Genomic DNA, 24,341 nt, shown 5'->3' on the forward strand with positions numbered 1-24,341 from the left:
GTCAGCCCGCTCCCGGACACATATATATATTATTTTTTTTAAACTCGGACAACCCCTTTAAGAAGACTTCTGTGGGAACCTGTCATTAGGTATAATGGTGAGACCCCAACACAGGAGCTGGAGCAGGGCAAGTACACATTTTTTTGGCATCCCTGACCAGACCCTTCACTGGGTTTTCCACAATTATGTTTGGCAGCAGCTGATTTTTAACTCCCTTTTAAAATAAACATGACGGTACAACTGGGTCTAGTTTGTATGAGGCAGATGAAAATTAGCTGTTGACCAAATAATAATTTTAATAACAGTTTTTTTTCCCCTGTTACCTAAAATGTACAGCTAGGGGCAGAAATGATTACATATAATACTGCGAACCACGGGCCTAACCAAGTTGAGGAACTTTTGTATTCGTCCGCATGTAGCCCCATCTGTATCCTATGGTTGGCCCACTGAATTAATCAAGAAAAAAAAACTCACTAGCCACAACAACAAGCTTAAGTTAGCTTAAGTTAAAGTTAGTTTCATCTAAAAGGAACCTGGTGCTAAAGTTCTCTAGTATACGTAATTCATTATTATCTGAACCAAGAATCTTGGAAATTAAGAGTTAGAACATTAGACTTGGGAAAACTAACATAAAACACCTTTTAAGTACCAAAATGTACAAAAAACATTTTTAGTTTTTAATTAGCACTTCCGTTGACAACCCCCCCCCCCCCCAATAAAAGGGGTCATTGGCCAGAGACACATCATTTGCAAAACATTGGTCCCTTACTTGCCACAACAACACTATATAAAATGATTTGGCACATAATACTATAAATGTATGACCTCTGTCAGAGAATTGTGCATAACAAAAAGGTACACGAAGGCAAATTTCCAATGAAAGAGTGGACGGCAACACCAGGATTAGGTCCTGCAAACCTTTGTGGTTCATGATTCCCCTCACTTCAAGTTCAAACACTATGCTAATAAAAAGACAATAAAATGGACTAGACCCAGATGGTCTTGCCTTCCCACGCAGAAGCGCTCCACAGTGTAGCTACTTTGTCACAGCTCTCCGGGATAATCTGTAAACGTGAAAAGTTTTGTTCTTGAAGACCCTGGTGAAATATTTTGTGTAAGACGGTGAATCTCTCTTTAACTCATCACAGAAACGTGGAGAAGGCGAAGGACTCAAATCTGGGTCATTGTATCCAGGACCATCCATGATCTGTTGCAGAATGTGAAGAGGGGAAAAAAAACACACACAGGAAAAAAAAAAATAATTTTCTATTAAAATAAATCCAAAAGTGATACAGAACATTTCTAGACAGCTAATGAAGCATGTACTTATGTGAATAAAAATATCTATAGGGTTCAACATTCCAATCATTTCAGTAATGGATCAAATCTCAGTCAGTGAGCAAAGACGTTTTGGAGGCGTCGTGCCATGATTATCTGAAAGTGAATTTGTTTTGGAAAAGTGGTGCACTGGATTTTCCATGGGGCACTGGATTCATAACATCTTACGACACAAATTGTGGCAAATGTTCTCCACCTTATGCAACTTTTTGAACCACATTTTGACATAAAATAGGAAACTTTTTTTAAAAAAAACCCTGTCAGAAGAGCCACACCCACCTCCTCTTTTTTTTAGAAATAGATATTTTTGCGTCTCATGGAGAGGATTTATCCGAGGATTACACCTGATCACTTGTCTTGTTGTTTCCACTATCTCATATTTAAAGGGAACCTGTCACTACATTTTCACAAACTAGTGAGGAGTTCCCATAAAACCCTATTAACAAACTGACACCCTTAAATTAGCTAGAAATGGTTTCCCTTACTACCCCATAAATAAACGTCATTTTATCCTACCTGGCATTGAAGGGTCATGTCCTGCTTGGCAAGCCCCTCTCATCTACTCCTCTCCGTGCTTTCTGCCTCGTTTCTATTCAGCAATTCATGTCATGTGACTAAGGTACACTCCATGGACTTCTACTCCTCCTCATCTTTCATGGAGGCTGCTGTGATTTCATGTGATCAGATACATACATTTTGCAAATGTAAAGGGTATAGGAACTTAGATGACATCACCCTGGTCACATGACATGAATATAACACAGGACACTATTTTTAAAAAAATTGACGCACCAGTTCCTATAAATAAATACATCTTTGTATGTCAGTAGTTGAATATTGGTAGACGGTCCCTAAGTAGAAGGATGCAAAGCATTGAATTGAAGAGACACAGTCAAAAAATGTGCTGAAAAACCCTAACTCGGCTAATATTGGAGTCAAGGAAAAAACAAAGTTTACTCACCTTCCGATGCCCCCCTGGCAGGTCCTCTTCTATATATTGTGGCACCCGCATCGGCTCAGTGTCCCCGTGCAGTCTGCCACAGGCATCGTGACATCAGCCACACGCTGATTTTCTAATGTGTGCGCCGGCATCGGCACACACTATGATGTCAGCGAGCGGCTGACGTCACTGTGCCTGCGATGGACCGTGGGGACATGGAGGCGGGGACGCGATGGATAGAAGAGGACCTACCGGGGTAGGGCATCGGAAGGTGATTAGACTTTTTGTTTTTTCCCTACAGGCATTATATTGGGGGTAGGGTCTGGCAGGCTACATACACTAGAGGGAGCTGGCAGGCTATACACTAGAGGGGGCTGGCAGGCTATACACTAGAGGGGGCTGGCAGGCTATACACTAGAGGGGGCTGGCAGGCTATACACTAGTTCGGGCTGGCAGGCTATATACTACAGGGGGCTGTGACCAATACATTTCCCACCCTTGGCTTATACTCAAGTCAATAGGGTTTTCCATTTTTTTTTTTTGGTGTTAAAATTAGGTAGCTCGGCTTATACTCGTGTTGGCTTATACTCTAGTATATATGGTATGATGTAATGGTGCAATACATCTGCCTCATCATCTGTATAGTGTATCTATAAGAACTTTGTATGTTAGTCTCCCTGTTGTAAGGATTTGCAGAATATAAAAGATTAAAAAAACGCATAGCTGCAAAAAAAATAAAGTCCTATAACGTTCTGTGTACTTGTGGATGTCAGCCAAGTCCTTGTCCTTACAGTCAAGTCCTCAAGCTGATTGACACACGTCAGCTGTATTTCCAAGGTCACATGAAACGCTACTGAAAAGTAGCTTGGATATACATCTAGAGTTCAACAGTAAGCACTTGGAAACCACTGCATCAAATCCTGAGATGATAAAATTCAGGCTTTTGGCAGAAAACTTCAATAAATTGTCTTAGAGTGGTTTCTTCACTTATAATCTTATTAGTAAGACATCTTTGTAACCTTCTGGATCATAAAGATGTGTAGCTGGAGGAATTAGAACTGCAGTAGATTGTGACTCCTCCTGCAGCTAACAAGAATAATGATGCCATCATGGGGATATATTATGGAAGTATATCAGCCCTACTGGTATAACGTCAGGTCATAGGCATAACTGAGAGGCTCTTGTTTAGATGATACTGCAAATTCTATGTTATATTAACTACCATATATACAATCACAAACTATACTTCGGAAATCAGTAAAATTTGTCTTACATGGCCATTATTAATATCCAGAAGATCTCGCAGCCGGCATCCACGGCCATGTCTCCGTTCATAGCAAATACTGTCCTCTAAAATCACATAATCTGTCCCAAATGACCTTAGAATACTGTGAACATCTTCTGGGGACCTCTTTGCATATATCTGGTACACCTGTAAATGACAATCATCTTCAGAAGAGTGCTATTATATTAATACAGTGTAATTCTGCTCACCAAGTACAAATATAATACAATCCTGCTATGTCAGTCTATGATTTTTTCACCACGTATTAATATATATACACTATACTACTGACAAGAATATACATACTATAACACCTTCCTATGTGCAAGAACATACTATATCTACTATAATCCTGGTTTCTGTACACTAGAATAGAATAATGTAATTCTGCTACCATGTGCAGGAATATAACAATTATAATACTGCCTCCTATGTAAAAGGCCTCAGTGTTTTCCTCTTTGCGGCTTGTTTCTACGGGGTGAACATATGTCTGTGAGCACTGCTCACTCCAACCATGTCCATAGGAAATAAGTGGCCGCACCACAAATGGGGGCACCTTGGTTCATTCACGGGGGATGCACCGTGCCTCGATGCAACATGCCTGTGCACAATGGACCTGAATGGTGGATGTGAATTAGCTCCTTTAGCTTCTAGAATACTGCTATGTAAAAGAATATAACTACTATAATACTGTCACTGACTATGTACAAGGATTGAACTACTATAATATTGCATACGATGTACAGAAATAAAACTACTATAATATTGCCTCCTTTGTATAAGGGTATAAATTACTATAATGAAAATTCAAATGCAAGGAATAGCTCAGCATCAGTAGTGAAAATCCATTCTTCTTTATTTCATTTAGATTAAAAAGTTCATAGCAAAGACCAACGCGTTTCAGAAGAACAGTACCATGATTAAGGGAGACTGTTCTCCTGAAACGCGTTGGTCTTTGCTATGGACTTTTTAATCTAAATGAAATAAAGAAGAATGGATTTTCACTACTGATGCTGACATATTCCTAATTTGAATTTTCAAATTTGTGTCCGTCGCCGGCGGACTAGGCTCTCTTGCATCCCAGAGGAGTGGAGACTGGATTACAGGTGTGTAAGCGCTTACAAGAATATAACTATACTACTACATCTTATTTACAAGAATATAAGTACTTTAATACTGCATCCTATATACAAAAATAAAATGAAATTACAAAATAACCACAAAAAAACTTTATAAAACAGTATACATATACTCGGTGGCTACATGCATCAGTGGCACATCACCGCCAGCGAGAACATTCAGCATGTTATACAGCTGGAGGATAGAGAGGCATGGTTCATGGTCCCTGCACTATACAGCTGTAAGTCCCTGCTGATAAAAGTATGTGCCACTCCCCCACCTCCTCACACACTGCAGTCAATATGGATTGTAAGTGTGCATTCACACACGGAATTTACATTGCATTTTGAAACACAAAACAACAGCTGAGGGGAGATTTGCCCAATTACATTTGCATTTACAAAATGTAACTGTTAACACAATATTAAAATATATATTGACACAGTTTAAAAAAAAAAAGCTTTTACACACGCATTAGCAATACATTTGGAAACGCAAAAAACAACAATGCAGGCAAATCTCCTCTCCTCTGCTGTTTTGCGTCTCAAAACGCATGCAAACACCAGATGTGAACACGGCCTCAGAAGAATCTCTGCAGCCTGTACCTCAGGGTGCTGCACCCTACCATCCTGCAGGACTAGAAATGTATTTGTGCAAAACAAGTGTATTTTTAATGTATAGAAAGTTGTTATCGGTTTGTCTAATGTGCACACACGTATGTAATAAATTGCAAGTAGAGGGGCTGTGCGGAATTGCTGACGGTTAGCTGCAGTGGACCCATCTGTGGCTAGCCAGCTGCTATTGGACAGGAAATATGGGACAATACAGCATGTGTTTGCTACACAGTGGGGCTCATTTTCTCAGGGTCCGCGGATTGTGTCTCATTCTATCGGATTTTGACGCATCGGCACCGGCTTGCACGCGACACGAATGGAGGGACGTGTCGTCGGACAATTCGACGGATTCGGACTACGCGCAGGATTTAACATTTTGAATTGTGTCGCAAGACATAAACTTACAAGCACCGGGAAGAAGAAGGTGAACTCCGGTGGACCTCGGTGGGGAAGCGACACATGCAGGATATCAGGTGCACGATTTTCATGAATCGTGTGGGACTTCATCCTCGTCAGATAGTCCGAATCGGGGATCGTGACTGGACCAGATAAGTAAATTTGCCCCAGTATGTCCGTGTCTGTGCTTGCATGTAATAAGCTTGGGAATGGAGTGTGTGTGGCTTTATTTGGCACTAGATAGTAATATGCATACAATTACATAGTGACACACACAGGTCTATATTTTTATATAATTTTCACTTTTGGGGGTACTTAGAAAAGAATAATATTATGGTGGTTCTATTAATGGTATGTGTGCACTGCGTCTGGCATAGCTATGTGGCTCTATGAATACGTGTTTTACGGTTACTAAATTAAGAACTTTATATCTCAATAAGTTTGGCAGAAAACCAATATCAAATGATTAACAGATGAATGTTGGGCCCTTGGATCTATTTCTCTGGTGGCCCAAGGTACCCTAGTCTGACACTGCATAGTACTGCACCTTATTAACAAGAATTCAACTACCAAATGAATGTCCCATTGACATTTTCAGAGTCTTACCTGTTTTGTTCTATCCCTTAAGTCCTTGTCTTCATAATGGGGGTGGTTGGTCAGTATTCTCCCAGTACAAAGTTTCACCCCTGCCAATAGCTGCATGCTTCCAGCAAACACTGCATACTTGGGGGTATTTGTCCTACACATCAGATATAACAAAAAATGATTTAGATATTGTTTTGACCAAACCACAGGTTAATAGTGGAATTCTAGCCAATGAAGGCTCCTTAGCCGCATGTAAATTTTACATATTTGAAATAAGAGTTCAATGATACAAAAAAATCCACCAAAAATTTAAGCTGAGCTATCATTGGTCGTCATAAGCAACAACAGTTTTGCTCTTAAGACACTTTTGATAAATCTCCCCCATTTAACATGTTTTTTTTGTTTAATGTGAATATGAAAATCTGCGGGTGAAGAAAATCTGCTGCAAGTATAAATGTAATGCAACACAAATTACAGAAATCAGCATGAAATATGAACATAAAATACTTGTTGATTGTATGCAGATTTACATGTTTTTTCCCACACAAGATTCTGGATCGTGTGCAAATACCCTATACTTACCTATCCATTGATCTACAGATTCCACAGTAACAGTAGGTGCAGATATTGGTTTGCTGTCCAGCCACTCATTACCTATGGGATGGTTGCCCCTGGACCAATCATAAGCTTTACTAGATACCTCTGTATGAATATTCCATCCCTGCTGAGATCAGTCAAACCAGGCTGACATGGGACACCCCCTGTAAAGGATTTTTTTTTTAATTTACACAATTGCTACATACAAGCTAATATCCTGGGGCGCTCAGGCTACGTCACCCGAGCACCTAAGGCAGCCTAGTTTTTTCATTTTTGCACTGCCCTGTAGCGCTAGCGGTCCCGCCCATCACCTATCTAAGCCCTGTGGGGGTTAGGGGAAATGCATTAAAAAATACTAGGCTCCTCAATCCCTCAAATGAGTGCCACAAGGTATTGGAATAACTTTTATAACTCTTTATATCTGCAGTCACGGTATATAGAGTTATGATAAAAGAAGTAGAAGAACTTCTAAACTGATGGTAGATGTCCTTTAAGTATCACAGTCATTTTAAATGTATAAGGAAATCATTGGAGATGCATGTAATACAAATATCTTTGAAGGGGACAACCATGAATGGGTATTCCCATCTCAGCCAGAATGTGCCCTTTAAATTTGGTGGATTCAGGTCCCACATGTCCCAAGAGCAGGTGTACTGCATCTAACTTTACATCTTTGGCCTTTACTGTGTATACGCCACAGTTGCATTGCTTGCTTGCATTGCTAATAAAAGGGGATCAAGATAAAGAAACCTTAGGCACCTTTCACTTAATTCCCTCCATATACATGCATATGAGATACAGAAAGTATTTCCTAAAATAGACAACCCCCTTTTAAGCTGATTAATACAGTGGTGAGTATCCCGAAAGAATTTTCATAACCAACATGTACATCACAACCTGCTACTGGGGTCTGTAAGGCCAATGGTTTTAATTGAAAGACATACAGCGACATCCTGAAAGAAGATTGCAGCCGTAACTTTAGGTTATACATTAAGAAGCCCAGCAGATATTTTGCAGGCTCAGCTTTTTTTTTCTTCCTCCTTTAGGCTGACGATGATATAGTCTACGTATTACGGTTTTGTGTGAGTTATATCTGCTCAAACATAAACTGCTCTCCGGAGACAAAAATGCATAAAGTATTAGCCGGCGTTAAATAAGATGACGGTCTTAAACATCTTGTCACCAGAACAGTTTATCATAAAAAATATCAATAGTTATTTCAGAAATCGCAGAGAACTGCTCTTTTCGCTTTCAAGGACTCCTCATCCTCTGGCGAGGGGCCGAAACATTAGCATAAAGCAGATGTGATATCATTATTTAATCAGGGAGAGAGATCACAGACTGGGGCCTGCACTCTAGTGAGCTCCATCATGACACTGGCAGAACAGGCAGGAGGCTAAATATAATGAGCTGTTAATGACAGGACCAGCAAGATAGTTACTGGCACTAGGAAAACTGCAAAAAATAATGCAGATATCCCATTGTGGACTTTATACATCTCTTCATAGATGAGGTTTATGTTACCCAACTCTGAGATATGATGGGTGACTCCAGTCTAACTACATTGTCTGTGTGTGTGTCTCTGACCATGCTTTATACTGCAAATGAAACCAAAAAACGGGGAGGTAGACGTGGCACATCAGATAAAAGATACTATTTTATTCTTCTCACATTAAAAAATCTGTGCAGTGTACATGTAGGCGAGCCACCTACGCGTTTCGGCTTGTACCTAAGCCTTACTCATGGTGAAAAAGTTAAAAACAAATGGTTGCAGATCATTTAAATTGCCTACATGCACCTGATGGCTGAATGACGTCATATCCGAGTTAATTCGGAAAAGACGTGATACATGCAAGAGAGGCTTGTACAGATAATACAATTTACATGATTTCCATAACATTTTTGTAAGAATAAAAAATAGATGCATTTATACTTGTAATCTTGCATCATAATACAGAATATAGTGAAACTCATTGATCTTACATGTGAATTGCGATCTGATTTTAGACTTAAGCGGTACTGGGTTTGCAGTTAGAGAGAAATGTTAAAAGGACAATAGTTTGGATAAGAGAGTGAGAGGATGTGCGTGGATAAAGGAGAACAGGAGATAAGCTTAATAAATATATGAAAGGTCGTTTTTTGAGTTCATGCCTTTGGGGAACCTTGTACCCAAGGCTAGTATCCAGTATGCCTCGCGTCTTAGGAGTATTTTTCTCCAATCACCTCCGCGTATTGGGCAATGAACTCGTTCTACTCCAAAGAAACGAAAAGTAGCGATACTTCTATTATGACATTCTACAAAGTGTCTTGCTGCTCCAGATGCATTGACATCACCATTTTTTATGTTGAGAATATGTTGACTTATTCTTGATTTGAGTTTTTGTACTGTGCAGCCTATGTAGATACTGGTGCATTCTGTACAATATATCTGATATACTACGTGATGAGAGTCGCAGTTTATAAATGAGGTAATTTTTTGGGTTTTCTGTAGATCTATTTTAAATTCTAATGTTCTGTTTAGAGCTAATGGGCATACGTTACAGCGAGACCCTCCACATTTATAGAAGCCCTTCACTGAGAGCCATGTGCTTTGTTCTGTTTTAGTATTGATCATACTAGGAGATAGAATATTAGCCAATGTTTGACCTCGTTTCGCGACACATCTGTGCCCTTGTTTCAAAATTTCATGCAATGTGGTATCTTGATTCAATATTGGGATGTACTTTTGTATAATATTTTTTATCCTGTTGAATTGTGGACTGTACGGTGTGCTGAACGTGGGAACGTTTTGTGTCTTTCCTGTATTGTTATTTTTAGTTTTTGTTGAAATGCTAGATAACAATTGTTGTCTTTTAAATTTTATTAACTTTGTTGTAGGAGGTAGACAGTAATTCTTTAGAATATCCTCTTTTAATTAGTTTATTTTCAATATTAATGGCATTGTTCTGAAAACTAATGTCATCTGAACATGTTCTTTTCGCACGGAGAAGTTCTCCATACGGGATGGCATGTATGGTGTGAGTAGGGTGACAGCTGGTGGCACACAGTGTGGAGTTGCCTGCTAATGGCTTTGTAAACATGGATGTCTTTACTGTTTTTGATGTTGTGGATGCTGTTAATGAAATATCAAGAAAATTGATTTTGAGGGAAGGGTTCTCGTTGGTGAACTTTAAATTGACATTATTGTTGTTTATATATTTGATGAATTTAGAAAATGTGGGGGAGTCTCCTTGCCATACTAGAATAATGTCGTCCACATAGCGGCCATAGTAAATTATATTGTGTAGAAAAGGATTGTGGACAGAAAAGATAAATTGTTCTTCCCACCAAGCAACAAATAATATGGCTAACGATGGTGAGAATTTTGATCCCATTGGGGCTCCACAGGTTTGTAAAAAAAATTCCTTATTAAACATAAAAAAATTATGCTTTAACAAAAATTCAATTGCAAGTAAAATGAAGATTTGAAGGTTGGGTTCGTACACACTGTATTTTGTTAGATGATATTTGATGGCATCTATGGCAATATGATGAGGGATACATGAATATAAATTGACTACATCGCAAGTAGCAAATCCTCTCACTCTCTTATCCAAACTATTGTCCTTTTAACATTTCTCACTAACTGCAAACCCAGTACCGCTTAAGTCTAAAATCAGATCGCAATTCACATGTAAGATCAATGAGTTTCACTATATTCTGTATTATGATGCAAGATTACAAGTATAAATGCATCTATTTTTTATTCTTACAAAAATGTTATGGAAATCATGTAAATTGTATTATCTGTACAAGCCTCCCTTGCATGTATCACGTCTTTTCCGAATTAACTCGGATATGACGTCATTCAGCTATCAGGTGCATGTAGGCAATTTAAATGATCTGCAACCATTTGTTTTTAACTTTTTCACCATGAGTAAGGCTTAGGTACAAGCCGAAACGCGTAGGTGGCTCGCCTACATGTACACTGCACAGATTTTTTAATTTGAGAAGAATAAAATAGTATCTTTTATCTGATGTGCCACGTCTACCACCCCATTTTTTGGTTTCATTTGGATATACAGCCAGCCGGACGCCGAGCACTCCCACACAGCCTTCCACTGCCTCTACATGGGTACGTGAGACAAACTTTTTTTAGTTTTTTCTCTTTACCAATACTTTATACTGCAACTTTGCTTGTTCAGATTGGCTGCTGTGTATCAGCTTAGCAGAAAGTCAGTACGTAGTGAAGCAGAGTTTTAACCTGTGGCTGGAAATATATGTGCAGTTCTTGTGGCTGTATATATGAGCCAAGCTCAGTAGTGGACAGAAAATAAAGAGAAGTGTCATGTTTCCTTCTTTCATCAACCTCTACATCTGTGATTCCAGCTACAGGGGTTTTCAAACTTAAGTTTTAAAAAGAAAAAAAAAAAAGGAAAAAAGAAAAAAGTGATCATCTTCTATAACTAGTGCAATGCTGCTAAAAAATGAAACCGTGAAAATTACAGTTCTCCTGTCTGATATATGTTGTGTGTTATCAAAATTTAATTTAATAAACAACATGTTTGTTTATATCCAAAATAATAAAAAACTGTAGGGAAATTATTTTTCTCTCAGCTACAAAGTTATGTGGTAATTTCCAGGCTTTCTGTACACCTTTTCGGAATGAGCCATACATCCTACTGGGATAGTTCCAGGGATATGACGACAATCAGATTGACAACAATCAGAGATCTTGAAAACCCTGAGAAATTGATACAGAAAGTATATTGGAAAATTGTACAACTTTTCATTACACAAACAACATCAATTAGTAAAGGGACAACCCCCTTAAGTTGTACCCAGTCTTCCTAGTCCAACCTCTTTCATAAGTTAAGAGCCAACTATGTACAAAAAAAATAGGCTGAAAATGGTACACAATCAGCAGTTTTGCTTCCTTGTAGTCACAATCAGATGTACTAGAAATAAAAAAGTTAACCCTTACTTGATCCAATTCATTAGCTGCACGGTGTCAGGGTCATAAAATTCCCGCAGTTCAGAGATCTCCTCAGCAATCCGTGGCCAAAACTAAACGCAGAGAATGTTTTTAGTAAAGGCGGAATGGACATCATAATGCAGTCAAGTGCCAGGGTATAGATAATCACAATACAGTTTTGCATCCAAGGTTCGGCATAATGTTTGAAACCAAACTTGTGGTTGGAAAGGAATGAAAAAGAAAATGTCACGGCTTAGGCCTCATGCACACAACCTTATGGACAATTTGCGTCCGTATCACACCCCCATAGGCGCCTATGGGACGCGGTCTCAATACGGCAAGTACACAGTTTCTCACTGCACTGTGACGAAGCAGGGAAAATCGCTTTCAATGGAGAGGGGAGGGGTGATAAGCACACCCCCCTCTCCCTTCTCCATCCAGTCGTGGGCTTAGCCCCTTCTCAGTGCAGCTGTCTGTTTACAGCCCAATAAAAATCGGGTTAAATGTGGTGTGGAGAGGGGTGACTGGTTTGAGGCTCCCTATTATACATCAGGAGCCAGAAGAGCCAACTCTTATTAGAGAGCTGAGCCTAATAAGCCAGACCCCTAATAAGAGCTGGACTTCTCATCACTAGTGTTTCTGTATTGTGTGTGAGCTGGTCTTGTAATGCAGGGGAAGAGAAGCAGAAGTCAGAGAGCACTGCAGTGTGCAGACAAGAGAAGTTATTCAGGGGCAACCAAAATTGTAGTAACTAGGACTGATAGAGACAGGTTGGAATTATATCAGCAAAATGCTGTATTTTTGTTAATATCAAAATGAATGTGTATATTTAAGAATCTTGTCTTCGTAGAAGTAGCCCTTTAACTACTGTACGTATACTGTAATAAATCCAAATACATAAAATACTTTCTTACCTTGTATAACACGGTAACTACCGCCAATAGAGATGCACAATATTGGAGAGCACTTGTCTGGAAAATAATGAATTCCTATAAATCAGTTGCAGTCACTCTCCACTTCTACACACAATGACTAAAGTATGGCTCTATGCTGCCATCTAGTGTGCCGATGCAGGAACACATCCAATAATGTATTTTCCAAGTATTTAAGGAACACTCCATTCAAAGATAATTGATTGAATAATGCATGGTGCAGGGCCTGAAGAGAGGAGCACGATTCATTTTATTGTATTCCTAGAACCTAGAGTCCTGCTCCTTCCTTCAGGCCTTGCACAAGGTACAATTCAATAAATCAGCTCTGACTGGAGTTTTCCTTTAATGTAAAAATACAAACATATTCTCCAGGGTCCAACTGTTGGGACCCTACCGATCACAAAAACTTGGGGGCGTTCTCCTTAATCAATGAAGAGAGAGGTTCTCAATGATATGGATATCAAACACAGTACAGGCGGTCCCCTACTTAAGAACACTCGACTTACAGACGACCCCTAGTTACAAACGGACCTCTGGATATTGGTAATTTATTGTACTTTAGTCCTAAGCTACAATGATTAGCTGTAACAGCTATCACAGGTGTCTGTAATGAAGCTTTATTGTTAATATTCATTCTTATGACAACCCAACATTTTTAAAATACAATTGTCGCAGAGACCAAAAAAGTTCTGGCTGGGATTACAATGATAAAATATACAGTTCCGACTTACATACAAATCCAACTTAAGAACAAACTTACAGACCCTATCTTGTATGTAACCCCGGGGACTGCCTGTACTCAGTTCTTTCTGCCTGCCCCATAGATAGTAAATGGATAGTAAATGCTTAAAGTACTTCATAAAGAAGAAATGGACCCCTAATGATGAGCAAGTTATCCTCTATCCTGTGGATAGGACATAAGATTGTATTCCACACATTTATACATGGTGATATTGTACAATTATTTCAAGATTTTCTGTGAAGATACAAGTATTAGTTAAAGGGGTATTCTCGCCTGGGCAATCACATTTAATTTAATTTATTTGCAATACATATACATTTCTTTAATTAGATGTTATTAAAAAAAATTACCTGTGTGAAGAAAATTTCCCACAAACGTAGCCATGTTGTCCCTTACAAACCAGATAGCTTCCATGGATACAACCACCCGGCACAAGGGGCAGCAGTGGACAGACATGTGCTATTCATACCTGGCTGACCACCTGGATTAAGCATTCATGGATGGCTATGGGACAAGCAATAACTCCTAGACATTTCATATGCAAAAGAAATTTGTTTTTTTTTGTGAAATCACTAAAGCAGTAGTAACCAAGGACTAGAATCTTGTTTCTGAGGAACAAAATTAGTACATTGATGGGAATTTTTTTTGTCACACAGATACATATATTTTAATAACATCCAATCAAAGAAGTGTATGCATATAGTAAATGAGTTAAATGAAATGTCATTGCTCAGGTGAGAATACCCCTTTAAACACAGGTTTATACAGCCAAACTAGAAATGGATCAAAAAACACAGAGACCATATACAGGACCAATAGAATTTTTCTTTCCTTTAACCCACTCCTCCATTTCGCTCCTAAAACTCCAACAAAAGACTGTAAACAACCTGATCCTTTTAGCAAAATAAAGTTAGGGGTTGCTCCCTGGAAAAAGAGAGGAGCGATCTTCACAGCTCACATGAACACATTCTCCCCTCCTGGGGCTAGTCTTGTGCCCACCAACACTTTATGTACACTGGACACTAACAGAATAGGGAGCAGGAGAGGGACCAAATTGGCGCCATCATCCCAAAGATTTTTCATTGTTATGGGGAAAAGCCACTTGAAGCAAAATTGAAGGGAAAATATTTTAAGAGACGGCCATGAAGCCTGTGAAGCCTTTCAATGAGAAATTGTGCTCTAGACTACAGCCGTGTTTCTATCTGTAATGGGAAAATAGAAATTATATGCAAGGATAGTCCTAGCACAGTCACTTCTACATAAATAGTTATTTATAATCACTTCATAAACCGTGTATATTGTGAAAAGCCTCTCTATTTGAATGTCATATCTCCATTTATATCATATGTAACATAAATCTGGAAATTACCTATGTCCTGTAGCATACAGCAAGTGTTTCTGACACAGAATGACATACATTGTATTGTCCTAATGTGCTTTCTCCTCAATCAATGTAGCTGATACAGCCACAAATATACATGGTAAACAATAACTATAAAAAAATAAATAAAAAGCTGTAACCATCAGGCCGGGGTTTAGTGCTTATGTAAGGAAAGTATCGATACCATATCTCTTATAAAGATGAGCCTGGGCCCTGGCTCTTCCACTATATAATGTACACCACTCTTGTATAGGACATTTATTTCGTTTTTGGTCACTTAAAAGTCAAAATAGAGATAGATGGTGAGCTAAACATCATAGATTAATAAGATTCCTCCATCCACATTCTCCATATTGCAATATATCCAAGTATTTATGTGTATCCTATATTGGCATGCTCACCTCCTTACTGGATCTCAGCAATGTAGTACAAGCTCGCTAGATGCGTTTCGGAGCATCTTGCTCCTTTTTTAATAGCCTATTGTGAAGCTCTGAAACGCGTCCAAAGAACATGTACTACATTGGAAAGTACCACCACTCTAATAGGATCTTACATCTATATACATCCAAATACAGATAGGTGGAAGAAACCTGCGTAATATACACTCTGAACCTACAAAGCAGAAGGTACCGCACTGTCAGAGACTATCTCAGCTGTCCGGGACACCGGTATCAGTTGATTATCTTGCAAATGCTGCGCAGTGCCATGGAAGAGAGCACAGTGTTTGTCGACACGTGCTGAAGACAGACAGTACGGCTGTGCACAAACTTCTTTCACAGGAGGACAGAGGTAAAATACTGCCAAAACATTGATGAGCATTTCACTCTATGATACACATGTGAGAGATAAAGACTTGTATATATCTCAATATAAAAAACATGAATGGAGGAAACTCATTAATCCATGATGTTTAGCTCACCATCTATCACCATTTTAGTTTAAAGTGACTAAAAACTAAATATATATCCTATACAAAAGTGGTGAACATTATATAGTGGAAGAGGCAGGGCCCAGGCTCATTTCTATATGTGATGCAGTATAGATACTTTGCTTACATAAGCACTAAGCCCGGTCCTGGTGGTTACAGCTTTTTATCTATTTTTTAAAATATTTATTGTTTACCATATATATTTGTGGTTGTATTAGATATATTGATTGAGGCGAAAGCACATTAGGACAGTACAGTGTCGAAAACACTTACTGTACGCTATAGGATGGATATATATATATATATATATATATATATATATATATATATATATATACACACCATATGTAACATAAATCTGCAATTGACATATGACATTCAAATAGATAGTCAATATACACAGTTTATTATTATATTATGTTCATATCTATTTTGAATAAATCACTTTATATAGAAGTGACTGTTCTAGGCCTATTCTTGATATATTCTCTTTAAGGAAAATTGTTAAAACAGGAAAAAAAATTTCCCTATATTATGGTTTATTGTATGGATAGGGGATGCCTTAAAAACTTGAGATAGAGTCCTTTAAGTACCATGTGGACTATAAGACCCAATTATCATCGGTTTTGGACGTCTCCGTTATGCTCTTCATTTTTAGAAGACACCATTGTCCACCATAAGGTTACATCCATGGAAGCCTAGCTACCTTTGCCTTCATCCTTTTGCTATTTATATATATGTTAACTAAATAGGAGACAAAAATACTGCATATTCAATGTGTACTAACCCTTTGTGGCGTGTATAGGCGTAAAAGTCTCAGTATAGTTCCCCATACGTCCATACTGGCAAGTCCAAAAGAAGCAAGCACACACATGTGTGATGTCCAGAGGTATTTCATTCTGCAACAAAATATGTGTCAATCTCCACTAAATGCTAAAAATTGGTCCACATAAATGTCAATTTATAAAAGACAATAGCTGATAGCAAATAATTTATTTACACCATTTATTACTTTGAAGTCATAAATGACAGATAAGCAGCAAGTCTATTGGCTTTTATAAGTAACTTTACTTTTAGCCTTCCAAAAGTTTTGATGCATCTCATTTAGAATAAATGTATTGTATATACTTGAATATAAGCAGAGTTTTTCAGCACAAAAGATGTGCTGAAAAACCAAACACAGTTATGTTTGAGTTAAAAAAAAAAAAAACCTCTTTCTGACACCTCCTGCAGACTGTCTTCCTTCTTCCGGCAGCTGCGGGTCTGTGAGCGCTGGCCGCACACTGGATCGGTTGCTGGCGGTGCACACATCATGATGTCAGCAAGCAGCTGAGGTCATAGTGTGTGCACGCCGCCAACGTGCAAGGACCTGCCACTGCCGGAGTGCTAATCAAGAAGAGGACAGGTGAGGGGCAGCAGAAAGGTAAGTATTGAGTTATTTTCCTAATATATAAATACTGGGGGCCGTCTGGCCGGCTGGCTATAAACTGGGGGCCGGCTGGCTATAAACTGGGGGCTGGCTGGCCGACTGGCTGACTATAAACTGGGGGCTGGCTGGCCGACTGGCTGACTATAAACTGGGGGCTGGCTGGCCGACTGGCTGACTATAAACTGGGGGCTGGCTGGCCGACTGGCTGACTATAAACTGGGGGCTGGCTGGCCGACTGGCTGACTATAAACTGGGGGCTGGCTGGCCGACTGGCTGACTATAAACTGGGGGCTGGCTGGCCGACTGGCTGACTATAAACTGGGGGCTGGCTGGCCGACTGGCTGATTATAAACTGGGGGCTGGCTGGCCGACTGGCTGACTATAAACTGGGGGCTGGCTGGCCGACTATCTATATGTTGGGTGCTGGCTGGCTATATAGTGAGGGCTGGCTGCCTGGCTATATACAGAGGGCTAGCTATAGACTGTGGCAGGAACTTGTTATATATGGGGGTCAGGGGACCGGCTGGCTATATACTGGGGGAGGCTGTGACCAATGCATTTCCCACCCTAGGCTTATTCTCAAGTCAATAGGTCTTCCCAGTTTTTTTGTGGTAAAATTAGGTACCTCAGCTTATATTCGGATAGGCTTATACTTGAGTTTATATGGCATCTTGGATATGATCTCACCTCATAGTGCTGATGGCCAGGCATCCAAACAGAATGCTGTGCATTAGATTGTATGCAACGTCTGCTCTTACTATACGTGTCTGCTGCTGGGGATTCATCTTTTTAGTAGACGAAGGATTACTGAAAATCAAAACAAAATTATCCTAAGTACACATCATGTTTTATCATTTTCATCTGCTAAATTAAAAAAAAAAATCTTAATTTTCTCTCAAGGAATAATAACATTTTATAAGACTGAAATATAATTCTACTTCATCATCACACTTTATCTATAGTGAGGTCATGTCAAGCCCATACAGAACATACAAATATGGACTGTAAACACTTCATGTGTTGCCCTTGCAAACACATGGGTAGAATCAGGGGCATTGGTGTAGGGGGAGAAGAGACAGCAAACACGGGCAAATTGGTTGTGCTGTGAGTGTAGGGTATCTAGAGCCTACCTAAGAAAACACATGTATTGTACATGGGAATTAGCTGCTCTATTAAAGTTTAAATGGGTTCAACATGTTAAAAAACAAAAAATTAAACTTGATGAATTACCTGAGATTATAGAACACAGTGATGGCAGTCACAATGATTAAGAAGAAGAGAACAATAGCATAGGGGTAGAGGAGAAAAGAATCTGCAAGTCTTCCCAACGTATCATATGGCAGAAGTTGGAACGGTTCCTCACAAAGGTAAAGGTTAGCATCAAAATCTCTAAAAAGAATAAATGGGTAGTATTAGGCTATGTTCACACACGTGTGTGTTTTCTGTTTAAACTCTTACCATTATTTAGCAGTTGACAATATAAGAAGACAATATTTCCAAGCAAATACAAAGGATTCTGAGATGGAGCTTCAGAACCTATTGACAAGGTGGTTGATTGTGGCTTCCTAATGACTGCTCTATAGCAGCACCATGACTGTGATCTTGTCTCCAGACAATTTGTAGGAGAACATATTTGGCTGATGCTACTGCTGCTGCTACAACTACTACATGTCACAGAAAGTTTATGCCCATCATATCTATAGGCGGTCATATACCCAGATGTGTCCTATCTGTTTACACTTGTTGATGCATGCCAATGTATGCCTACAAAGGCTTACACAATGTTACAGTGGGGACTTAAAGGTAACCTGTCACTTAAACTAACCCATACTAACTAAACATATATTTAAAAACTGCTATAATACAGCAGTACAACTATCCCTATAATGTTCCTTTCCATGGACCTCCTAGTGATAAAAAAGGTACTATGCAAAACTTCCACGGAAGTGATGAGTAATCAATGGTTTCATGGCTGGTCAGTCATACTTTTATGGGAGCATGCAGGGTAAACTGTGGCTGGCATGGACTATTTTTAAGGTAACTGTGGCTGGTATGCACTATTATTGGAGCAGCTGCGCTGTCACATATTATTACAGGATACCCGTTTTATATCTCGATACTAATGGCACACGCTCGTAGGGTCAACAATAATGGCATATAAAGCCAAAGTGTATTCTGTGTTTTTGAGGTAGGTATGCTAACCATTTTTTTTGCCGACACCATACTAACCCACTGATTCCTATGGGTCTGTTCACACATCAATGGATCCACATGCACTTCACACGTCCACATGTGTAAATTACCTGTCTACTTCATACAGCACCCGCCCATTCAGTGTGCGAACGGACAACTTTAGGACCATAGCTATGATTGCCATAGTATTAACAGAACCACCGTCATGAAAAGGTTTTGACACCCCTGAAATGTTATGTGTACTGGTAATGTTCTTAGGATTAACTCATGTAATATACTTGGATATTCTGGCTTTCAGCCTCCAAAAAGGTGCAGCCTGCATACTGGAGTTGACATTTACTCCATTCTATGGAATGTACCACAAAAGTGGAGAAAGTAAAATGGAGAAAGTGGCACGAGATTGAAATATGGTTTTATGCATAGACTAACAGATATGAAGTGTGAGGTTCTTTGCTGGTAAATTGGAGATTTTTACCTAACTTGATAGTCTTAGTGGAAACACATTAGATGCCCTCTGCCAGAATATTTTTTAGAATATAGGCAGCGCCTGGGTTACGTACAAGATAGGTTCTGTAGGTTTGTTCTGAAGTTGAATTTGTATGTAAGTCAGAACTTTATATTTTATAATAAGCTAGCGCAGAGGCCCTGATAAATATGCCCCATGGTGAAGTACTACATCATTAATAAACCTACCTTGTTTTAAAGCCCATTTTTGCCTGTATAAACTTGAAAATATGTTCATCTGATTGCAGATTGAGGATTTTCTGTTGAGAACATAAATGCGGATTCTTTTAGGAGTGATTTGTAAGATCTTCATCAAAATATGAAAACTACAAGTACACTTTAGTATATAATTAAATATATAGCATTTAAACACTGCCTATTTTACGGCACTACTACTACTGCAACCCAAAATAAATTCTAACACACCATGCTACCCAATAAAATAATCAAAAATATAACTAAAAAACCCCTTAGAAAAATATGAAAGCAGATTCACTGTGGGCTAGCGGTTACACAGAACACAGCAATTGTGAATTGTAACAGTAAGTATTTTTATAAACTTTAAAAAAAAAACACAAAATCACATTTATTTAACGTTGTCCCCATAAACAGGAGACGAACAAAACCACAGTCACTGTCATCCTTGCCCATAATTTGTGTCTGGTGCGCAAAAGCATGCAGCTAATCTGCAATACCATACACAAGCTTTTTCTATTCCTATGTTTAGTGATATGTCCCCCTCGAACAATGTGCCCATGCATCCAATTACCTTCACACACATATTTATTATTGCAGTGAGACTCAGGACAATCGCTACATGGACACAGAGGTTCCAAATCCTTCTGGTAAGAAGACCACTTTTATAATTTTTCTAAAGGAAATAAGACAACAGAAAAGAGTTACATTACAGATTACCAGGTTTCCGGGATATCAGAAACTACATTAAACTTGAACTGTATTCTATAATTGGAATCATGCAATTAAGACAACGACAATGCTAAGATTTGTATCAAAAAATACTGAAATCCTTGGATTCATGTGACTCCTGTATTCTGCCACATGCTATGCCAGCAGGATTCTGGTTCAATCAGAAATCCAGACTATATCAGAAATGTGTACAGCCAATCTTCATTCATGTATATACAAATTGGTGAATGTACCTGGTAGCAAGTAGTTGGAATTCCATACTATATGGTGACTAATTACAATTGTCACAAGAAGAAGAGAAAGCTTACTTGCAATTTCTGGGCTACAACCGCTGCCATAATGAAGCTGAGGAGAAGAGATCCTAGAATCATAGTATTAAAGAACTGAAGAACACACACTAGGACCAGGCTCGCAGCTTGGGTCATATACAGACTCCGCACCTAGACAAACATAACAATGGAGTGCATTATAAAAAAAATAAAGCACTGAACATCTCAGTGATTGTGTCCCATGAATCTGCACATACTTTTCAATGTATTACAAAGGATTAGGCAACTGCTGGCACCTGTTCTATGCAATCCGAGGACATGCAGGGCTTTTACGTTTCTAAATTTAAAGAAATTTACCATCAAATTCGAGCCTCACAAACCAGTGGCACATACTCACTGATCCAGGAACTGTGACTGTTAATCTTATATTTCTTATCCATGGCCTTCTAAATTTAAAAGAAAGTGTTAAAATTATGCTAACAAGCCAAAAGGGCTCTGGGGGTGTTACCAGAGCCCCTCTGTACTGTAGCTTCACAGGCTATTACAATGTCCCACCTTTTCCCCTGCTCCACCAGCACTTCCAACATCCCTCTGCCTTCTATAATCTCACAGTGAGAGGGGGTAGTGCTCCTGCACAGTGTAACATCCTGCAAAGCTATAGCACAATTATAAAAGTTGATTGCCGAAGAAAAGAGGCCAAGGATAGCTAATTTAAGAAAATTACCACAGTCACAGTGTCTGAATTGATGAATAAGTGTCCCTGGCTTATCACCCTTGCTTTTGATATTAGAGTAACTTTAGGTTTTCAGATAAAAAAAAGATATAAAAAAATCTGCATGATTTATTTTTCCTCTCCCTATTTTAAGATCTCTGCTTGTACTCCATAAATAGGTCCATCCATGGCTAAAGATTAAATCAGGCACAAGACAAAAGGGGTTGGCTACATAAATTGCAGTGCTGGGAGGATGGGCAGTGTATCGGCGTCCCCAGAGTGGATGTGCGCATGCGTCAATATGCTGTGCTCCGTCTGATTACTCCAGCTGATGATCGTCTCTAGCTGGTACAGGCTGGTACAGGCTCTAGCTGGTACAGCTAGAGACGATCATCAGCTGGAGTAATCAGGCGGAGCACAGCATATTGACGCATGCGCAAGTCCACTCTGGGGACGCCGAGAAACTGCCCATCCTCACAGCACTGCTGAACCTGTCTGATGCGACATCGGAGTCTAAGGAGTACTGTTTACAACATTTTTCACAACATTTTTAAGCAAAATATACAAATTGCATTCCCAGCGAACATTATTGGGACATATTACAAGAACAAACTATTTCATTACTCCGAACTGCAATGAAAAATCTGAGGAGTTAAAAGGCGTTTAACCTATCGGCATATATGAGCTGTTTATAACCTATCGGCATATATGAGCTGTTTATAACCTATCGGCATATATGAGCTGTTTATAACCTATCGGCTTATATGGGCTGTTTATAACCTATCGGCATATATGAGCTGTTTATAACCTATCGGCATATATGGGCTGTTTATAACCTATCGGCATATATGGGCTGTTTATAACCTATCGGCATATATGGGCTGTTTATAACCTATCGGCATATATGTGCTGTTTATAACCTATCGGCATATATGTGCTGTTTATAACCTATCGGCATATATGTGCTGTTTATAACCTATCGGCATATATGAGCTGTTTATAACTTATTGGCTTATATGAGCTTTTTACTTGCATAAACCCCACGGTACATAATTATAGTTATATTTATATCCCAATTTTTTATTAAGAGCACAGATGTGCACTTGGGCCTTATGGTGCCATTTGTGCCCCTTTTTTAGCTCAGCCTGAGATATAACAAAGTGTTACACACTGGTATGCATACCATTACATTGTGCAATATTGTATTTTAATGTGATGTATTATTTGATGTAATTTGTATTTTAACCATCATAGTTATTAAATAATGTGTATGTATACTATCTAACCATTAGCGTGGATTGGTGCTTGGTGCAATTTCCCCTTTTATACTTCCAAATTTTCATACAGTTAAGCACCTGTATATCACCTGAGCACATTCATTGCTAGTTTTGATTCAATGTTGGGGTTAAGGTAGTGCAGAGTTACTAACATTGCTGGCCACATAAATTGCCCATGTGCATTAACTGCCTTGTGGATAAACCCCGAATGTCCATCAAGTGATTCAGCAGTCCTGCTACTTACTTTTGCACTGTGCGCAGACTCTCTTACATGTCTGAGATTCTGCTATATAAGATAATCTGTGCTGAGTTATGACTCATTGAGGATGGACAGTAAAAGAAAGACATGTACTGGTGCCATGGGGACGGCCTAGAGCAGTGAGAAAGAGGAAGTTGTGTATATATGCAGAGGGCAGCCTGATGAGGAGAGGGAAGGGTTGAAGCTATCAAGCTATCAAAGAAGGCAAAGACATAAACATGCCTAAGACATGTCTAATGGAACAGGTTTATTGAAAAGTGGCCAACCTCTTTAAGGGAGTTTCCAGGAATTATGGAAAACTCATGTTGGGCTGGCGCAGGGGGGGAGGGGGGGGGAGGAAAAAAAACAAGCAAAGCTTTCTTCTGTTTAAGTTCCCACTACTTCAAGTCCTCAGCAGCTGACACTGTGCAGAGGAGTGAAGGGAGGAGAGGGGGTGAAGTGGTCACAGGACAGTTTCGGAAAAATTCCTACATAAGTGAGTACATGAGTACGTTTTGCCTCGTTTACAAACCGTGCCCCAGTCCCCCAGTCTCGTCAAAGCTGAAGAATTAAACAGGGGGATTCATTTATCAATTGTCTAATAATATAGCTATTTGTGTTGCTTTATGCAATTAATCAAAGCAAGACTTATTTTTCCTGAGAAGTTTTAAAAACTTTATCCAAGCAGTTTGCTGCTGCTTCTGATTCTCATTTTTGTGCCGCTGTAGTCAATGGCAAGTAAATTGATCACAAGTTCTAATGTAACCCTTTTTCTAAAATGGTTTTGAGTAATGGACAGTACCAAAAAATTCTAACAAATCTGGAGTAAATATGTCAGGAAATATTATGGTCATGAGCCATTTACATATCATTTCCCTTTAATTCTCTTTAATAAACATCCCCAACTTAATCTGTACCATGGCCTTGGCCCCACACTCTTCTGCTGCAAATCGTACACTTGTATATCAATTTATCAGACAA

The 24,341-nt window shown here is 39.1% G+C and overlaps 1 protein-coding gene across 2 annotated transcripts in view; it reads right to left on the minus strand.

The window, feature by feature from the left end:
• Positions 1 to 24,341, minus strand: part of DPY19L3 (dpy-19 like C-mannosyltransferase 3) — a 52,943-nt gene continuing 28,602 nt past the window's right edge. For both annotated transcript variants that reach the window (XM_072117173.1, XM_072117174.1), the window contains exons 9-19: positions 21,173 to 21,304; positions 20,707 to 20,808; positions 20,127 to 20,197; positions 18,471 to 18,629; positions 17,928 to 18,047; positions 16,599 to 16,710; positions 12,743 to 12,799; positions 11,838 to 11,920; positions 6,299 to 6,431; positions 3,552 to 3,710; positions 1 to 1,207 (exon numbers count right to left, since the gene is read on the minus strand). In XM_072117173.1, coding sequence (XP_071973274.1) covers positions 1,037 to 1,207; positions 3,552 to 3,710; positions 6,299 to 6,431; positions 11,838 to 11,920; positions 12,743 to 12,799; positions 16,599 to 16,710; positions 17,928 to 18,047; positions 18,471 to 18,629; positions 20,127 to 20,197; positions 20,707 to 20,808; positions 21,173 to 21,304 — 1,299 coding nt within the window. In that variant the 3' untranslated portion in view covers positions 1 to 1,036. The remainder of the gene's footprint in view (positions 1,208 to 3,551; positions 3,711 to 6,298; positions 6,432 to 11,837; positions 11,921 to 12,742; positions 12,800 to 16,598; positions 16,711 to 17,927; positions 18,048 to 18,470; positions 18,630 to 20,126; positions 20,198 to 20,706; positions 20,809 to 21,172; positions 21,305 to 24,341) is intronic.

Source organism: Engystomops pustulosus, chromosome 7, assembly GCF_040894005.1.
Source record: "Engystomops pustulosus chromosome 7, aEngPut4.maternal, whole genome shotgun sequence".
Taxonomy (NCBI): Eukaryota; Metazoa; Chordata; class Amphibia; order Anura; family Leptodactylidae; genus Engystomops; species Engystomops pustulosus.